The 16,348-nt window shown below is 38.9% G+C and overlaps 1 protein-coding gene across 2 annotated transcripts in view; it reads left to right on the forward strand.

The window, feature by feature from the left end:
• Positions 1–16,348, forward strand: part of WDFY2 (WD repeat and FYVE domain containing 2) — a 159,219-nt gene that overhangs the window by 60,251 nt on the left and 82,620 nt on the right. For both annotated transcript variants that reach the window (XM_023536685.1, XM_011370336.2), the window contains exon 2: positions 9,974–10,041. In XM_023536685.1, the coding sequence (XP_023392453.1) occupies positions 9,974–10,041 (68 nt within the window). The remainder of the gene's footprint in view (positions 1–9,973; positions 10,042–16,348) is intronic.

The raw sequence follows: 16,348 nt of genomic DNA on the forward strand, positions 1-16,348 counted from the left end.
GCTTGAGAAGTAAAGGATTTTCTTCTACTTCCTCGGAGTCCCACACTAAAGTCTTCACAGATTTTTCATTCAATACACCTCAACTGTTGGTGTTATTCAGGGGTTTGTCTTTGGGCCTCTCTTCTTCTTCACCAGTGACTTAGCTATGACTTATATGCTAGTGACACTCAAATCTTAATTTTCAGCTCAGGTCTCCTCAACTCCAAGTAGTCAGTTCATTCCTCAACAGCCCTAGCTGGATCATCCTCCGACTCTGCAAGTTCAAGATGAAGTCAACATTGCCCTCCACAAAAATCACTTGTTGAGTAATGGTGCCACCATTCACACAGCACCCCACATCCAGTCCAGATGCGCCTACTTCCAAAAAGCTCCTAAATCTGGCCTCTTTCTTCTAGGGCCTCATCCTTTTTTTGCCTAGTTTACTGCCCACATCTTCCAAACTTCTTCTAGGTGTAGGTGCGGAAAATAATTTTCCTCCCACCTAAGTTCTTCTGGCTGGATTAATAATCAAATTAACATGAGACATATTAACAGGATAAGCGGACTTAAAGGTTGCTAGAATATAGATCAAAGGATATATTTTTTCCTGGATAGGTTTGGGAGTGGACTTGGTGTGGTGCTTGGCTATCTATACATATATATGCATACATACAGTTGCACACACGTGTGAACACATGCACACTGTCAGTTCAATAGTGTCTAAATTCTAGTGCCAGCTTGAACTGTGGATATCATCAGCACAGTTCAAAACAAGGAAGTCAAACAAACTAAAATTCAGAGGATCTCATAAAGGGAGCATCTGTCTGACTGCCCTGCTTGATCGAACATTTGATTCCAGACCTCTCTATGTGATCGTTTTGGCTACTGGGCTGAGGGCTGCCCGTGAGGAGGACAGGCGCGTTCTAGTTCAGATTTTCACTCAGTTAGGCACTGCACTGGATTCGATTCTTTGGAGAGAGTTAGGTTGGGATGAGGTAGCATGGAAGTACTATTTCGTGTCTTATTTCTTTAGAGTACTAGTAGTTGCCGAAACTGTTAAATTAAGGATTTATAGTTCTTTCTCATCGTATCACCCAGCGGAGTGTACAGATAGTTCGCTGTCAGCTCAGCTTCTTTGCTGCCATTCTATAGAAGGTTTCTCTGCAGACGTAATCAGAGAAGTTCCTGATAGTGGACAGGTGGGAGGTGAGTGGCTGTAGTGAGGGATTTTTGACTGATCCTTTTGATCTGTCACAAATGATGAGCACCAGTTTTGGACATGGTGTGGGGCTTGGCTCTTGGGTAGATGCCAAATATGATAAAATATAGCTCCTTCTCTGATTTTATATAGAGCTCAGTCAGGGAGCAAACCAGCACTGATTATAGTGGAGATTTGATAAATGCTGCAATTTTTCTACTGTCTGTTTTAACCTTTAAAAAAAAAGGAAAACTTTTTTTAGATCTAAGGAATAATATTTCCGGCTAATATTTAAAGTAATTTTTACCTGTTAAAATGTGGTCAGCTGTGTCCAAAATAGAGTAAGATTGTGCTATTTTTAAAATAGCCCACATGCTGAACTGAAGCCTTCTGCTGAACTGAAATTGTCTTCCTCTTTTTGAGGTGAGCATTGTTTCTCCCAACTCTCTCAATGGCTGTTTCTGCCAAGTGCTGAGAGCTTGGGAGAGAGGAAGGGGAAGGGGGAGAAGAAAACAGAACCCAGAAAGGTGGATGGTGCAATGTACGTGGCCCTGTTCGGTTCCTGTGAACCCAGGGCTTGTGTGGGGGGTGAATGCAGTTGCCCTGCCTTTCAGCCTGGTCATGCATTTTTATTCTCCAATATACTGACCTCTACTGGCTTAATAACTATGACTCTTACTCATAGCTGTTTTTTTCTTAAAATTTTTTCAAGGGAAAGGTTTTTAATTTACTATTAAAAGCTTTTTGTGTTGCTTTTTAGATATAATTTTCAGAAAAATTAATACTTGCTTATAGGCCTTGTATAGTTGAATTTACATTTATCTAGGAAATTCCTAGCCATCCTAGTTGTATATTTGACCTCTAGGATGAAGTGTCTGTTTTCTTTTTTAAAGTCTGAAGATAAGGGGACAAATATTTTTATATAACTTTATTTTTAGATTGTAAAATTTATCATTGTCCTTAATACATGTTGATGTAAGGAAGGTAGTATATTTAGTGAGGAGAGCACAGAATTTAAAATAACTATCCATTTACTAGTTAGGGCAAATTACTTAAGCTCTCTGGGCCTTAGATTTTCATCTCTAAAGAACGATTTCTGTTTCATAGGGCTACTGTAAGGATGGGCTACTGTACATGCAGAGTATTTTGGGGGCTGTTATTTCTGTAGAAGTGTTCGTTACTGTTATTAAAATTCAAACTAATATTATCCTGCCACCCTGTTGACCTGTATAGCTATTTTAAAAATCTTAGAACAAACCTGTACTAGCTATATTGACTTGTACCTTTTTTACTGGGCTTTTTTAGAAACTCTTTTATATATATGTATATATATTAGTAACTAATATATATATTAATATATACAATATATATCATAAATTTGTAACTATAGATCATCTGCGTGGCAGTTACCTGTGGAGCTATGTGCACACAGGTTGTTACACTGTTGTAATGTTAGCTGAATCAATGCTCATGGTCTTTCAGGTGCATAAATTATAAGGTGATTATACCTATATCTGTATATATGTATGATACATGATATACGTGACATACCTGACATGTGATATACACGACACACTTGATATGTAATGTACATGTTATACCTGATATACATGATACATGGTGTACATGAGATATGTCACCTTATAATTTATGTGTCTGAAAGACCACGAGCATTGATTCAGCTGACGTTACAGTAGTGAAACAGCCTGTGTGCACTTAGCTCCACAGGTAATTGCCACTCAGATGATCTACAGTAATTTTAAACTCAGTATGTCATAAATGAAACTCTCTATATTTTCCTGCCTTTTTCTCCCTTCCATGTTTGAGAGCAGTTCTACATCGTGTCATGATTGAAAGAGCAACTGCTTAAGCTAGACTGCCCGGGTTCACGTCACAGCTCTGCATAACCTGAGACCCCTCTGTGCTTCAGAGCCCTCATCTGTACATGGGATTAATAATCATACTTTTTTGTGGTATTGTTGAAAGGCCATGTTTGGGATTTTGTTGGCAAAACAGTCCCTTGAAAAGCCCTGTAGACTTCTTTTTGTTCACTTGTGCATAGCAAATAAACTTTGTCAAGCATCTGGCCTAGTTTGAGGTCTGTTGTATTCTATTTTGGCCTCTGTGCTCTGCCCTCTCAGTATAACTGAGAGGTCAGTATAACTGCTGTGACAGAGGAAGAGGAAAATGAATTTACGGTAGGTAACCAGCAGTTTCTGCTGTTTTGGCCTAACACCTACTTTCATTCATCCAGCACATATTTTTCATATATTTGCCATGTGCCATGCACTCTGCCAGGCTCTGGGTAGACAATAGTGAGCAAGAAAAGAATGTTCTCTATCCTCATGCTATATTCTAGTCGGAGAATCAGATAATAAACACATTTACATGCAGGTATACATAATAGATTGTGGCCAGTGCGATGAAGGAAATAAATGAAATGCTAAGTAATGCCATCCTCCCAGAGTCAGCACTTCCTGAACCTGCCACCCTTCCCCACATAGATTAGATACCTTTCCCAATGGCCTTGTATAGATATAAAATAGGTCACAGCTCTTATCTCTCATTGCTTTAATGATATATTTACTTATCTGTCCACATGGAGCTCCTACACAATGCCTGACACATAGCAGATGCTTAGTACATGTTACAAAACAAGGCATAAAGGGATAATTTACAGGACACTTTACAGATTGAGCTAAAATCCTTTACATGATTTTAATCAAGGATTAATATGTTCAATATGTTAGCAAAGCAAGAAAGTTTCGTATCTTGAATTCTCCCAAGCTGTGGTTGATTATTACATTTTTTAAACAATAATGGTAATGACGATAACTATTGTTGGCAGTTGTTGAGTGCTTGATATGTGCCAAGCACTGCATTGAGAACCATACATCTTATCTTCACAACCACTTCACGTAATACGTTCTAATTATAATTCTCATTTTTCACGAAAGAGGAACTCTTGGATAACTTAAAGACGCCTCCAGGGCATATGTTCAAAATTGAATTCATGATTCTCACCCCACATCTGGTCCTTTTCCAGTGTTCCTCATCTCAGTGAGTGACAGCATCATCCATGTATTTAGAAAAACCCAAAGCCTAAGGAAAGACATTACTTTCCTTCAACTTCTCTATCAATTAACATGTATTCAGATCTTGGTAACAGAATCCACCTAGCAATGGCTTAGGTAAAAAGAAATTGAATCATCTCACAAACGTGTAAAGTTAGTCTAAAGGGTTGGTGGCTCAGTGGCCTTTCTCTCTGCCATCCTCAGCAAGTCAGCTTTTGTCAGGCTTGTTGTCTCATCATCAAAAATGATTGCCTCAACTCCAGGCCAAACCTATATTGATTCTTTTAAAATTTTTATTGTGGTGAAATTCACAGAATGTACAATTAATCACTTTAAAGAATACAATTCCTCTAGAAAATAAGTGCATAGATTTATACAGTTGTGCAACCAGCAGCTCTCTCTAGTTCCAAAACCTTTTCACTACCCCAGAAGGACACTCCATTACCCATTTAGTAATCACTCCCCATTCTTCCCTGTCTTCATCCCCTGGCAACCTCTAACCTGCTTTCTGACACTATGGATTTGTCTATTCAGAATATATATAAAAGGAATCATACGATATGTGACCTTTTTTGTCTGGCTTTTATTTAGTATAATATTTTTGAGGTTTATCCAAGTTTAGCATTTGTTAGTACTTCATTCCTTTTGATGGCCGAATAATATTCCATTGTGTGTGTGTAGCTATAAATGTGGGCATTTATAGCTATGAATTTCCCTTTGAATACTACTTTTGCTGCCCCTTACAAATTTTAGTATGTTGTGTTTTTATTTTCTCATATTTTCTAATTTTCCTAGTATATTCTTCTTTGATCCATTTTTGTTTAAGGTAATGTGTAATTTCTACATATTTGTGATTTTTTCCAGTTTTCCTCTATTGATTTTAGTGTTCCATTCCTTTGTGGTTGGAGAAGATACCTTGTATGATTTCAGTACATTAAAATATATTGAGAATTGTTTTATGGCCTAACATACAATCTATCCTGAAGAATGTTCTGTGTGCTCTTATTGTTCTGCTCTAATTGGGTGGAGTGTTCTATGTGTCTGTTAGGTCTAGTTGATTTATAGTGTTGTTCAAATTCTCTTTCCTTTTTGATCTTATGTCTAGATGCTGTATTCATTATCGAAAGTGATATATTGAAGTCTCCAATTATTGAAGAACTGTCTATTTTGCCTTTCAATTCTGTCAGAATTTATTTGATATCTTTTGTAGCTCTGTAATTTGGTGACATGTTTACAATTGTTTTATCTTCTTGATGACTTGGTTCTTTTGTCAATGCGTAGTGTCCTTTATCTCTTGTAACAATTTTTGACTTAAAAACATGCTTTGGACTTCCAGTCAAGATTACAGAGTAGGTAAACATTCCGCTAGCCTCCTCTCATGACCACATCAAAATTGCAGCTAAACTACAGAGCAACCATCATTAAAAGCTGCCTTAAATCTAGCTGAACAAGTCTTACAACTAAGGCCGTACAGAAGAAGCCACCTCAAGACTGGTAGGAGGAGCAGAGACACAGAATTGGCTGGTCTCACACCCAGATGTGATGGCTAAAAATCAAGAGAGCTATCTCAGCTATGGGTGTCCTCCCAGAGGATCGGCGTCCCAGCCCTATACCAGGCTTCCCAGCCCAGGGTTTCACTTCTGGGAAAAGAAGTCCCTACAACTTCTAGCTGTGAAAACCAGCAGAAGTTGTGACTGAGTGAAACAGAGGGCGGCTGGAATTCCTCTTAAAGGGCCCGCACACTGACTTACTTGCTGATGGACCCACTTGTGCTAAGCTCCAGTGGTGGAGCAGCAGCGTGAAAAGTGCCAGGGACATACGGGGATGAACTGAGTTGTCTGGCGTAAGGGTGAAGGCTGGAGAGGCAGCTTTCTCCCAGACAGAACTGCTGACAGAAGCCATTGTTTCTTCATCGAGCCTTCCCGCTTCATGGGATGCAGATGCAGGTGCTGCCATATCTGAGTCCCCATTAACCTGTTTCCCCAGCCCTCGTGATTCCCTCAGACTCTGCACCACCCAACTTTGTGGTCCCACCCGAGCCACTTGGTGGCTTTTCCATACAAATGGCCTATCTTGCCTCATGTTGCAGACTTTCCTAAAATCTCTCAAAGGTGCACGAAACCTAGACAAACAGCATCTGGCCTCAGCATGCCCTGTACCTCTCGCTGAGCAGCCCCAAGCCTGGCACTAATAGCAGCTGGCCTCGGTTCATGGCTTGGCCTCTCTAGGCACCTCTAAGCCCAGTCTAGGTAGTGGCCATCTGTGGATTGCTTAGTGGCTTATGCCAGGTGGCCCCAGGAAAGGCACGGGCTACAGCTGAAGTTGACCTGTGGCAGGGTTGCTCCCACAGGGGCCTGGGCTGGTACGCTTGGGGCCCAGTTTCAGACCAAGCTAGAGCACGACCTGGGTCAGCATCCAAGGACAATACACCCAAAGGGCAGACTGGGCAGGCACCAGGACCCTGCTAAAGCAAATCTTTCTCCATAGAGTCAGCCGCTCACTGGCCAGTCCTCACAACCAATCAACCTGAGGGTCAGTCCCTCCCATTGGCATGCCAACAGCAATCAAGGCTCAACTATAACAAGAGGGAACACACATCCTACACAAGGGATACATCTGGAACACCGAGCTAGGTGACCAGACAGACTGTGCTACTAGGTCTCAAAGGACACCTATTATATGAGACCACTCTACCAAGACCAAGAGACATAGCAGCTCTACCTAATAGAAACAAACACACAGAGGTAGCCAAAATGGGGAGACGAAGAAACATGTCCCTAATGAAAGAACAGAACAAAGCTCCAGAAAAAGAACTAAACAAAATAGAGAAAAGCAATCCCAGATGCAAAGTTCAAAACATTGGTTATAAGGATGCTCAGTGATCTCAGGGAGAACTTCAACAAAGAGATATGAAACATAAAATGGAGATAGAAACCATAAAAAGGAACCGATCAGAAATAAAGAGTACAATAACTGAAATGAATAATACATTACAGATAATCAACAGTAGATTAGATGAAGCAGAGGATATTATCAGCAATTTGGAAGATAAGGTAGCAGAAAACAACCAATAAGGACAGTGAAAAGAAAAAAATTTAAAAATGAGGACAGTTTAAGGGGCCTCTGGGACAACATCAAGTACATCAACATTTATGTCAAAGGGGTACCAGAAAGAGAGGAGAGAGAGCAAGGAATTGAAAACCTATTTGAAGAAATAATGCCAGAAAACTTCCCTACCCCGGTGAAGAAAATAGACATACAAGTCTGGGAAGCTCAGAGTCCCAGTCAAAATGAGTCCAAAGAGGCCCACACCAAGACACATCATCAGTAAAATGCTGAAGATTAAAGATAGAGACTCTTAAAAGCAGCAAGAGGAAAGCAGTTATCTACAAGGGAGCTCCCATAAGACTTGTCAGCTGATTTCTCAACAGAAACTTTGCAGGCCAGAAGGGATTGGCATGAAATATTCCAAGTGATGAAAAGTAAGGACATACAACCAAGATTACTCTACTTAGCAAAGCTATCATTTAGAATCAAAGGACAGATAAAGAGCTTTCCAGACAAGAAAAAGCTAAAGGAGTTCATCACCACTAACTAACTCAACATTACAAGAAATATTAGAGGAATTTCTTTAAGAAGAAGAAAAAGATTAAAAATATGTATGATAAAATGGCAATAACTATATCTATCAACAATTACTTTAAATGTAAATGGATTAATTGCTTTAGTCAAAAGAGGGGAGAATAAATGGGTAAGAAAACAAAACCCTTACACATGCTGCCTACAAGAGACTCACTTCAGATCTTAAGATACACACAGTCTGAAAGTAAAGGAGTAGAAAGGGACATTTCATAAAACTGTAAACAAATAAACAAAGAAGCTGGAGTAGTAATACTAATACCAGACAAAATAGACTTTAAAACAAAGGCTATAGCAAGAGACAAAGAACAACTCAATAATTCCACTTTTGGATATTTATCCAAACCAACCCAAAACACCACTTCGAAGGGACATGCGAATCCATATGTTCATAGCAGCAGTATTTATAATAGCCAAGATATGGAGACAACTTGGGTGTCTATTAATGGATGAATGGGTAAAGAAGAGGTGGTGCATATATATACACAATGGGTTACTCAGCCACACAAAAGAATGAAGTTTGCCATCTGCAACAACATGGATGGATCTAAAGGGTATTGTGCTGAGTGGAGTAAGTCATGACACAGAAAGACAAATGCCATGTGATTTCACTTACATGAGGAATCTAAAGAACAAAATAAATGAACATACAAACAGAAACAAACTCATGCAGGGAATATTTTGATGTTTGCCAGATGGGAGCAGTTTTAGCGGGGTGGGTGTAAAAGGGGAAGGGATTAAGAAGTACAAATTAGTAGTTACAAAATAGCATAAGAAATATAGCCATTAATATTGTAATAACTATGTATGGTGTCAGATGGGTACTAAATTTATTGGGGGGATTACCTTGTAAGTATATAAATGTCTAATCACTATGTTGTAGACTTGAAACTAATATAATACTGTATGCCAACTATTTTTGAAAAATAAAAATTTATTAAAAAAAACTTTGCGTTATTAGTATCTCTATTCCAATTTTCTGTTGGTTATTATTTCTGTGAAATGTTTCTTTTTTCCATTCTTTCACTTTCAACTTATTTGTGTTTGGGAGTCTAAAGTGAGTCTCTTTTAAGCAGCATGAAGTAGGACCATGTTTTTAAAATCTATTCTGCCTGTCTTAATTTATGAGTTTTTTCATTTACATTTAAAGTAATTACTTATAAGGAAGGACTTCTGCAATTTTGCTTTTTTTTTTTTTTTTTTTTTTTGTTATGTCACATCTCTTTTGTTCCCCAGGTTTCCCACTATTTCCTTCTTTTATATTTGCTTGAAGTTTTTCTTATGTACCATTTTGATTTCTTTCTTTTCTCTGCTGTTTATTTTTTAGTTATTTTCTTAGTGGTTACCAAGGAGATTTTTAACATCCTGAATTTATAACAATCTTATTAATGGCTGGTCAGAATCTAGTGGTACTTTCCTGACTGCTTTCTCTCTCTCCTCTCTGAGCTCTCTATCTGGCCTGCCAGCCTCAAGTGTTGCTCATAGCCTCTTCCATGGCGGGCCTCATGGCTGGCCTATTAGCTCAGGAAATGTGATTCTCAGGGCTTACTGTTGCCTGACCATGCTTGGAAAAAGCATCTCTGGAGACAGTGGCCTGGCCTAGCCTGTAAAACTATGGACTTACTATTAATCCTTCTATGTGTATCAAATGCTGCATATTGTTTCATTTTATCTCTTTGCATTTCCTTCAGTAGTAAAACCTAATAGCTCCCCAAGCAGGTGAATGCTTCCAGCAGACTAGGGCTAAAGTCATATACTTGGAGAGACAAAACAACAACAAAAATAATAATTTTCAAACTATCAATATTGCATGTGTGTATATAGACATATATGAGGATAATACTTAAAGAATCTTGTGTAATTCTTAATGTATACAAGCCTTAAATTTGGGATCTTTAGAGAGACATATGTGGCATGAATGCATATGTGTGCCTGTATATTACATATGTGTAATTAAGATATATATATAGTATATAGTTAAGATATGTTAGATACAGACATGAGAGTCTATTTGCTTTCTGTCTGTCAAAGTTTTCCTATGAGTAAAAATACTTGATTGAGCACATATTTTCTTCTGTTGCAGAACAGTTCGTGTATGGTTAAAAAGAGACAGTGGACAATATTGGCCAAGCATATACCATCTCATGCCTTGTAAGTATCTGGATTTCTGTCTTAAAAAAAAAACAGATCGACCCCAATTCCCCTTCCCTCGGAGATTCCCTTCTCTGTATTTTCTTCTTGAGTAAGGAAGCCTGAAGGTTGGGGTTATCATTAAAATGGAAAGTACGATATTAAATCATTTTGGATTTTCTAAAGCTCTCAGTATATAAATAAGTTCTCAGTATGAAATTGACTGTATATTCAGTTTCTGAATAAGATTAATGGAAGAAAGAAGGACTTCAGCACACAGGCTTTCTGGTTACAGCAGAATCTCTCTCTTTTCTAATTTTTTGTTTAACTTTTTTTTGCAAAGTACTTTCTTAATTCAGCATTTTGTCCAGTGATTACATTTGTGAAGTAAATTCGTTCTGCATTGTTATATTATTTATTCAAAATCAAGACATTCAACATTGAACATTCATTTCTCAAAAGGATTTGCTTAGGATTCAAACATTCTAATTAGAAGTTAACCTCGTTTCTCCAAGATCTTATGTGAGAAATATGTCTTTGCACTGGTAAATAGTGAATCTTTTAAATACACTTTAAAAAAGATATGATCGATTCTTAGACTTACACTGGCAGACGTTCCCCTGCAGGGAGAGAAGAGCTAATTCCACAAAATGGGACATTTCTTTTTAGTCTGCTGTTTTATCGCTAAAACTAATGCAGTTTGGGCATCCTATTCTGTGTTTATTTTAGTGTAAAATAATTATTCACATTCATTATCAGTTATATTAATAAACAGTTCTCTTATTCCTCTTCCTTCAAATCTTAATTAAAATTGATGCCCTAGAAAAATCCCTCAAATTTGTTGTTTGGGCTCACGTACCCTCCGGCTTGCTGCATTGTGCATCTCTTCCCTTGATACAAGTATTCCAGTTTGAGAAGTTCATGCCACAATGTACAACCAAAATAAATTCATGCTCAGTTGTAGATGTGATTAAGTTTATGCCTCTGGCAAAAAATACTGTAATAACATAGACAACAGTTTTGCCCGTTTGTGAACAAGTGAATTATGAAGGATGTAATGATTTTCTGAGGCTTTTCAATTATCTCTTGAGGTTTTATATGTCTTTAGAATTTTGTATGATAACCACAAAGCTGAACCAAACACTCAACCCTGCATTACGGAAGAAGAAAACTTCTTGTACTTTTGAGTACTTATGTTCCCCGCTTACATGGTGTGCTTGCAGCAGATGCCATTATATGGCAAAGGCCCTAGGTGAACTTTTCTTGTCAGGCTGTGGTGGACGGGGGTGGGAGTCTTAGGTAAATGGAAAGAGAAGGAGATTCTCTGATTGATCTTTTCCCTCTGAATTTTAAGTGGCAAGAACCAGTTTTATCTGTGGTCTTGTTTTTTCATCAAACTTGACACAGTATCTCACTGAAAGAAACGGAGAAGGTCTGTAATCCAAAAAGTTGAAATTGACCCCAAAGACCTGTCAGTCCATGACTGAAGACAGAGGAGAGGCGGACCTGGGTGGAATGAGAAGGGCTTGGGAGTGGCAGAGACCTGTCATCCCCATGACTGAAGACAGCGGAATGGGGGACCTGGGTGGAATGAGGAGGGCTTGGGGACAGTAAGCAGGAATCTTCTCGAGATAAACATTAATAGGAACCTTATGAAGACACAGGATCCTAAGCAGTTGCTCACCCACTCCCTGCCCATACACACATCCATACACATTTTTGGTGTCATTCTCCGAAGTTCTCTTTATTTGAATGTCCCTGAGACTACAGAGAAGCCTCGAGTTGCATTTTCATAATTTATTAAGCTGCATGCTAGAATGACTAAAAGACTGTTGTAGTTCCTACACCTAGCATAGGTGCTCAATAACTAAATACTTATTGAAAACTTGAATCTGATGATAAAGATGAGTTGCCCTGAGAACATTATTATAATTTTCCTAATGACCGAACATGATCTTTGAGAAAGAGGACCCTATGATTATTTGCATATTTTGTCTATGGTGTTCTACTGAAGGGAGTAAAAAAGGAATTAGTTTGCTGTTAAAATGTAGTCTATGGACCAGCAACATCAGGATCACCTGCGAGCTTACTAGAAATGTAAATATTGGATTCCATCCCTGATCTTCTGAATTGGAATTTTCATTTTAATGAGATCCCTAGCTAATTTGAATGCACTTTAAAGTTTGAGAAAATTGTCTTGTGACAATATACATATGTTTATATGAACACATGTGAAGCCTCATGCATATATAGCATTGATTTGTAAATACATAGGTAGAAGTACACATTCTAGTTGATCAGACATTTACTGTGTACTTACTGCGTACAGGCCATCAAGCTAGGTGCCAGGATTTGCAGATGAACAAGGCACATATATATGGTTGGATGATTTCTCTAACCTTTCATTGTTGGATGGTTCCACCACTATGGAGAGGTAGAAGAACAAAAGGCTATGTTCTTCACAGTTGGTCTGCAGTTGGCTTTTATGTTCCCAGGAATCATGCATTCAGAGAACTGATAGTCACTGATCTCTGAGCAAGAATTTAAGTTTAGGTTAACTTGAGAGAGGGCAGAATCTTATTGCATAAGGAAATACTCAGTTTAGAAAACCTGAAATAGCTTTTAATTTCCAGGAGATTGTTTTGCAGTCTTTTCAAAGATGTTTTGTTAAGAGGTTAGTCACTATTAACCTTACTATCAGTTATTTTGTATCGGTTACAAAGTAAGTGAAAAGGTCATTAGTGAATCTGGAGGCTATAATGTGGACACCGCAAGGCAGAGATGACCATATTGTGTGTTTATAGTGGTATCCAATAAGTGGTATTCCAAATTCTGAACAAAATGTAAAATATCTTGTGCATATAACATATGGCTTATTTGTCCTTTAAAATACCTTTAAATACTGTATTTGTTGTGTTCTGGGTAGGATATTAATGTTGTGTAGCATTGAGAAGTATTTGACGTTTAATGGAAGGAAGGAAACAGAAGGCCTTAGATGAGAAAGAATGAATAGTGAAGGCTAAGTTTGATGGCAGGGAGTGAGCCTGAAAGGCAGAGTGTGATAAGGCTCAGTGAATTTGGGAGAGTGGTAGACAAGAGAAAGATGAGGAGCAGACACATCATGATCAAAAACACAACTGCTGCTTTAGCGGTGTCCTTGCACCCTATCTTTTCTGAGAAACTTCCGTGTCTCCCATAGAAGGGAGCCAGACTTGCCTGGTTAAGGCTCTTTGCCCCTGAGCCAGTCTGATTTTTCCAGGAATTTAGAATTTGGAGTAGGAAATGTTTGTCTTAACCTAGTCTGGTGTCTTGAGCTAGGAACATGCAAACCCCTAGAGGTATGAGACATTTGTTTGCTTAAAGAAACAATGAAAGCTGATCTGCTTAAAAGGAAGTGTGAACAAGGGAGGAAGGACCACTTTGCTCCAGAGGGAGAGAATCCTGAGTGAGTGATGTTGAAGGTTTTCTTCCTAAATCCTCCTAACCCCTGAAGCTCGCCTTTGCTTCTGCCTTTGAGTTCAAGAGATACTCCTTCTCCTACTGGATATTCCCATTGTGCTTAAGTTCACTGTCGTGGGTTTTTGTTCCTTGTAACTGCAAGTATGTGACTCAGCCTAGCTCTGATGTATACCTCCTAATTCTTCTCCGTTCAGTTTCTCATGGATCTCTGTGATCTTTATAAAGAGAAAGGACTGAGCCATGTCCCTGTTGGTGTCACTATGGTGTTGAGCTGAAAACAGTCTGAGAAAAGTGAGGGCAAGTAAAGAAGAAAAGCAGAAAGAAATATTCTCCTGTACTAAACACTGTGCAATGTACTAAGGATATAGTGGTTAAATATGGCAGATGATTCTTGTCTTAATGGTGTGTGCGCACAGTCTGGTGGGGAAGGCAGACCACCACCCATGATGCATGCTGAGTGTTGTAACATGGGAAATAGGCATAGTGGAAACGTGATTACAAAGGCACCCTGAAGAGTGTCCATTCAAAACCTCTGCTGTCTGTAGAGAATTTGGGGTGACTGATGACTTGTTTTGTAGTTTCCTGTAAGCTGATTTTTATGGATGAGTGTGAAATATGAGCATTTCCATATGAAATTCTTTCAAAAAATAATATCCTCTTGACATAACTCACATAGTACCTGCTTATTGCCTATGACAACATCAAGTCACAGCCTACGCAACTGGGACCTCTCTGGGCTTGGACACCAGAGGGGCCTCATCATCCAGAGTTGAGGTTTCAGTTGTACCCATAAGTACGATTATTTGTTTCAGGCTTATAATAGATACCATTTCAAGTACCATATTTGTATCACACTACAGAGGGGAAAACACACACACACACACACACACGCACACACACATACACACACACGCACACACACATACACACACACACACGTGAAAAGCACAGGCATTTCTGTTTTCATGGTTGAGCTATTTTAGATTTGCTTTACCAACTAGGTCAGACAGAGGAGTAGAGGAGAGAGATCTCAGGCAGGAACCAGCATGGCAGGTGTTCGAGATTTTCTTACTCTATTAAAGTATTGGGTATCATGTCTGGGTGTTTATAGCCACCTTTTCCCCTTGGGCATGGAGAATAGGTAAAACAACTTGACTGTCAACAATGTAGTGAGTAGGAGGTTAAGAAGGCCAGAGCCTCAGGACTGAAGGTGTATCAGATCATTGGAAAACCTTTGTGTGTTCTGTCGTTACCAGGGCAGGCTAGCAGAATTTACTTTGGCTCCTAAGTGTTGATGAATTTGTCCCAAAAGCAAAACAGAAGACAATTTTTCAAAGATAATTACAGATAAAAGGCACACCTAACAGAGCCATACAGTGACCTGTTTTGTCTAATTCCAGCTCTCTCCTATGGCCTGGTGGTATTGCCCAGTCTGAAGTTGTGGTTGGGCCCCACAGTTTTCACACAAGTATGGCCATTTTACCATTTGCTCAGCTAACTTTTAAAGTATAGGAACTCTAGTCCTTCTGATCAACAATTTTGAACTGTCTGCTTCCCAGTTTTTATCAAAAGTCTGGTTGAGGGAAAGACTGTTTATGGTGGCAGCGTGAAGGGTGTGCTGTCCAATTATTCATCTGTACTCTGAGTTTTCCTACTCTGTGTTAGCCCTTTGCAGAAATGCCTTCCTTCATTGTTCCCTCAGCTCATACTGTTGTGTACATTATTGCTGTTTTGAAGTACTCGTCTACCATAATGCTCAGCACCCATTTGATGAGAAGCACTAAGCAGTGAAAGAAACTCTTTGCTCTCTCTCAGGTCGAACTTCCCAGCCTGTGCGTTACAGCATCCTGGGATGGTCCAGATGGCTTACCAGTCCTGAGAACCCATCTCCTTCCAGGGCTGGGGAGACCCAGTCATTTGGACCCTCACAGTCTCTTCCATTTACTCCAGTGGCTGTACAAATCTAATTTTCTGTATCAAGCGAAAAAGATTTGGAAGAACATCCCTAAAGACCTCTGGTACATGGTTCTTAGGGGCATATGAAATATGGAACCTGTTGTTTCTCAGCAGATCTTTATTCTAATCTTCTTTCCATTCCTTAGTCATGATTTTTTGCTTATTTTTATCATTTGGTTATATTGTATCTGCTTTTTAAGCCATTTTAAATTCTTTGTGAAATGAGGTAGTGAATATATTAAATAAATAATCTTGGGATGACTAGAGAGATGAAGTTTGAACATAGTCTTACTGTTTACATTAAATCTGCCCCAAAACATGCATCAAGATTGGAGTACAGTAGTTCCCCTGATCTGTGGTTTCATTTTCTGTAGTTTCAATCAACTTTGTCAAACATAGTCTGAAAATATCAAGTGGAAAAATCCAGAAATAAACAATTTGTAAGTTTTAAATTGCACATCGTCCTGAGTATCTCTCATTGTCCCACCACATCCTGCCTGGGTCGTGAATCATCACTTTGTCCTGAGTCTCCATGCTGCATATGCTTCTCGCCTGCTATTCACTTACTAGCTATCTGGCTGATCAGATCAACTGTCATGGTATCACAGTACTGGTTTTGAAGTCACCCTTATTTTACTTAATAATGAACCCAAAGTGCAAGAGTAGTGATGTTGGCATTTCAGATGTGCCAAAGAGAAGCCGTAAAGTGCTTCCTTTAAGTGAAAAGGTATGTATACATAGGAAAAACATAGAATATACAGAGTTCAGTACTCTCTGAGGTTTCAGGCATCCACTGAGGATCCTGGGGGTCTTAGAAGTATCCCCCGTGCATAAAAATACCTTCAAAATACCTCATAGGTTAGAACCTGTGCCTGGATGGGAAACCAGTATTTGATTTTCATTTTTGCTACTA

The sequence above is a fragment of the Pteropus vampyrus genome, unplaced genomic scaffold, assembly GCF_000151845.1.
Source record: "Pteropus vampyrus isolate Shadow unplaced genomic scaffold, Pvam_2.0 Scaffold167, whole genome shotgun sequence".
In the NCBI taxonomy this organism is placed as follows: domain Eukaryota; kingdom Metazoa; phylum Chordata; class Mammalia; order Chiroptera; family Pteropodidae; genus Pteropus; species Pteropus vampyrus.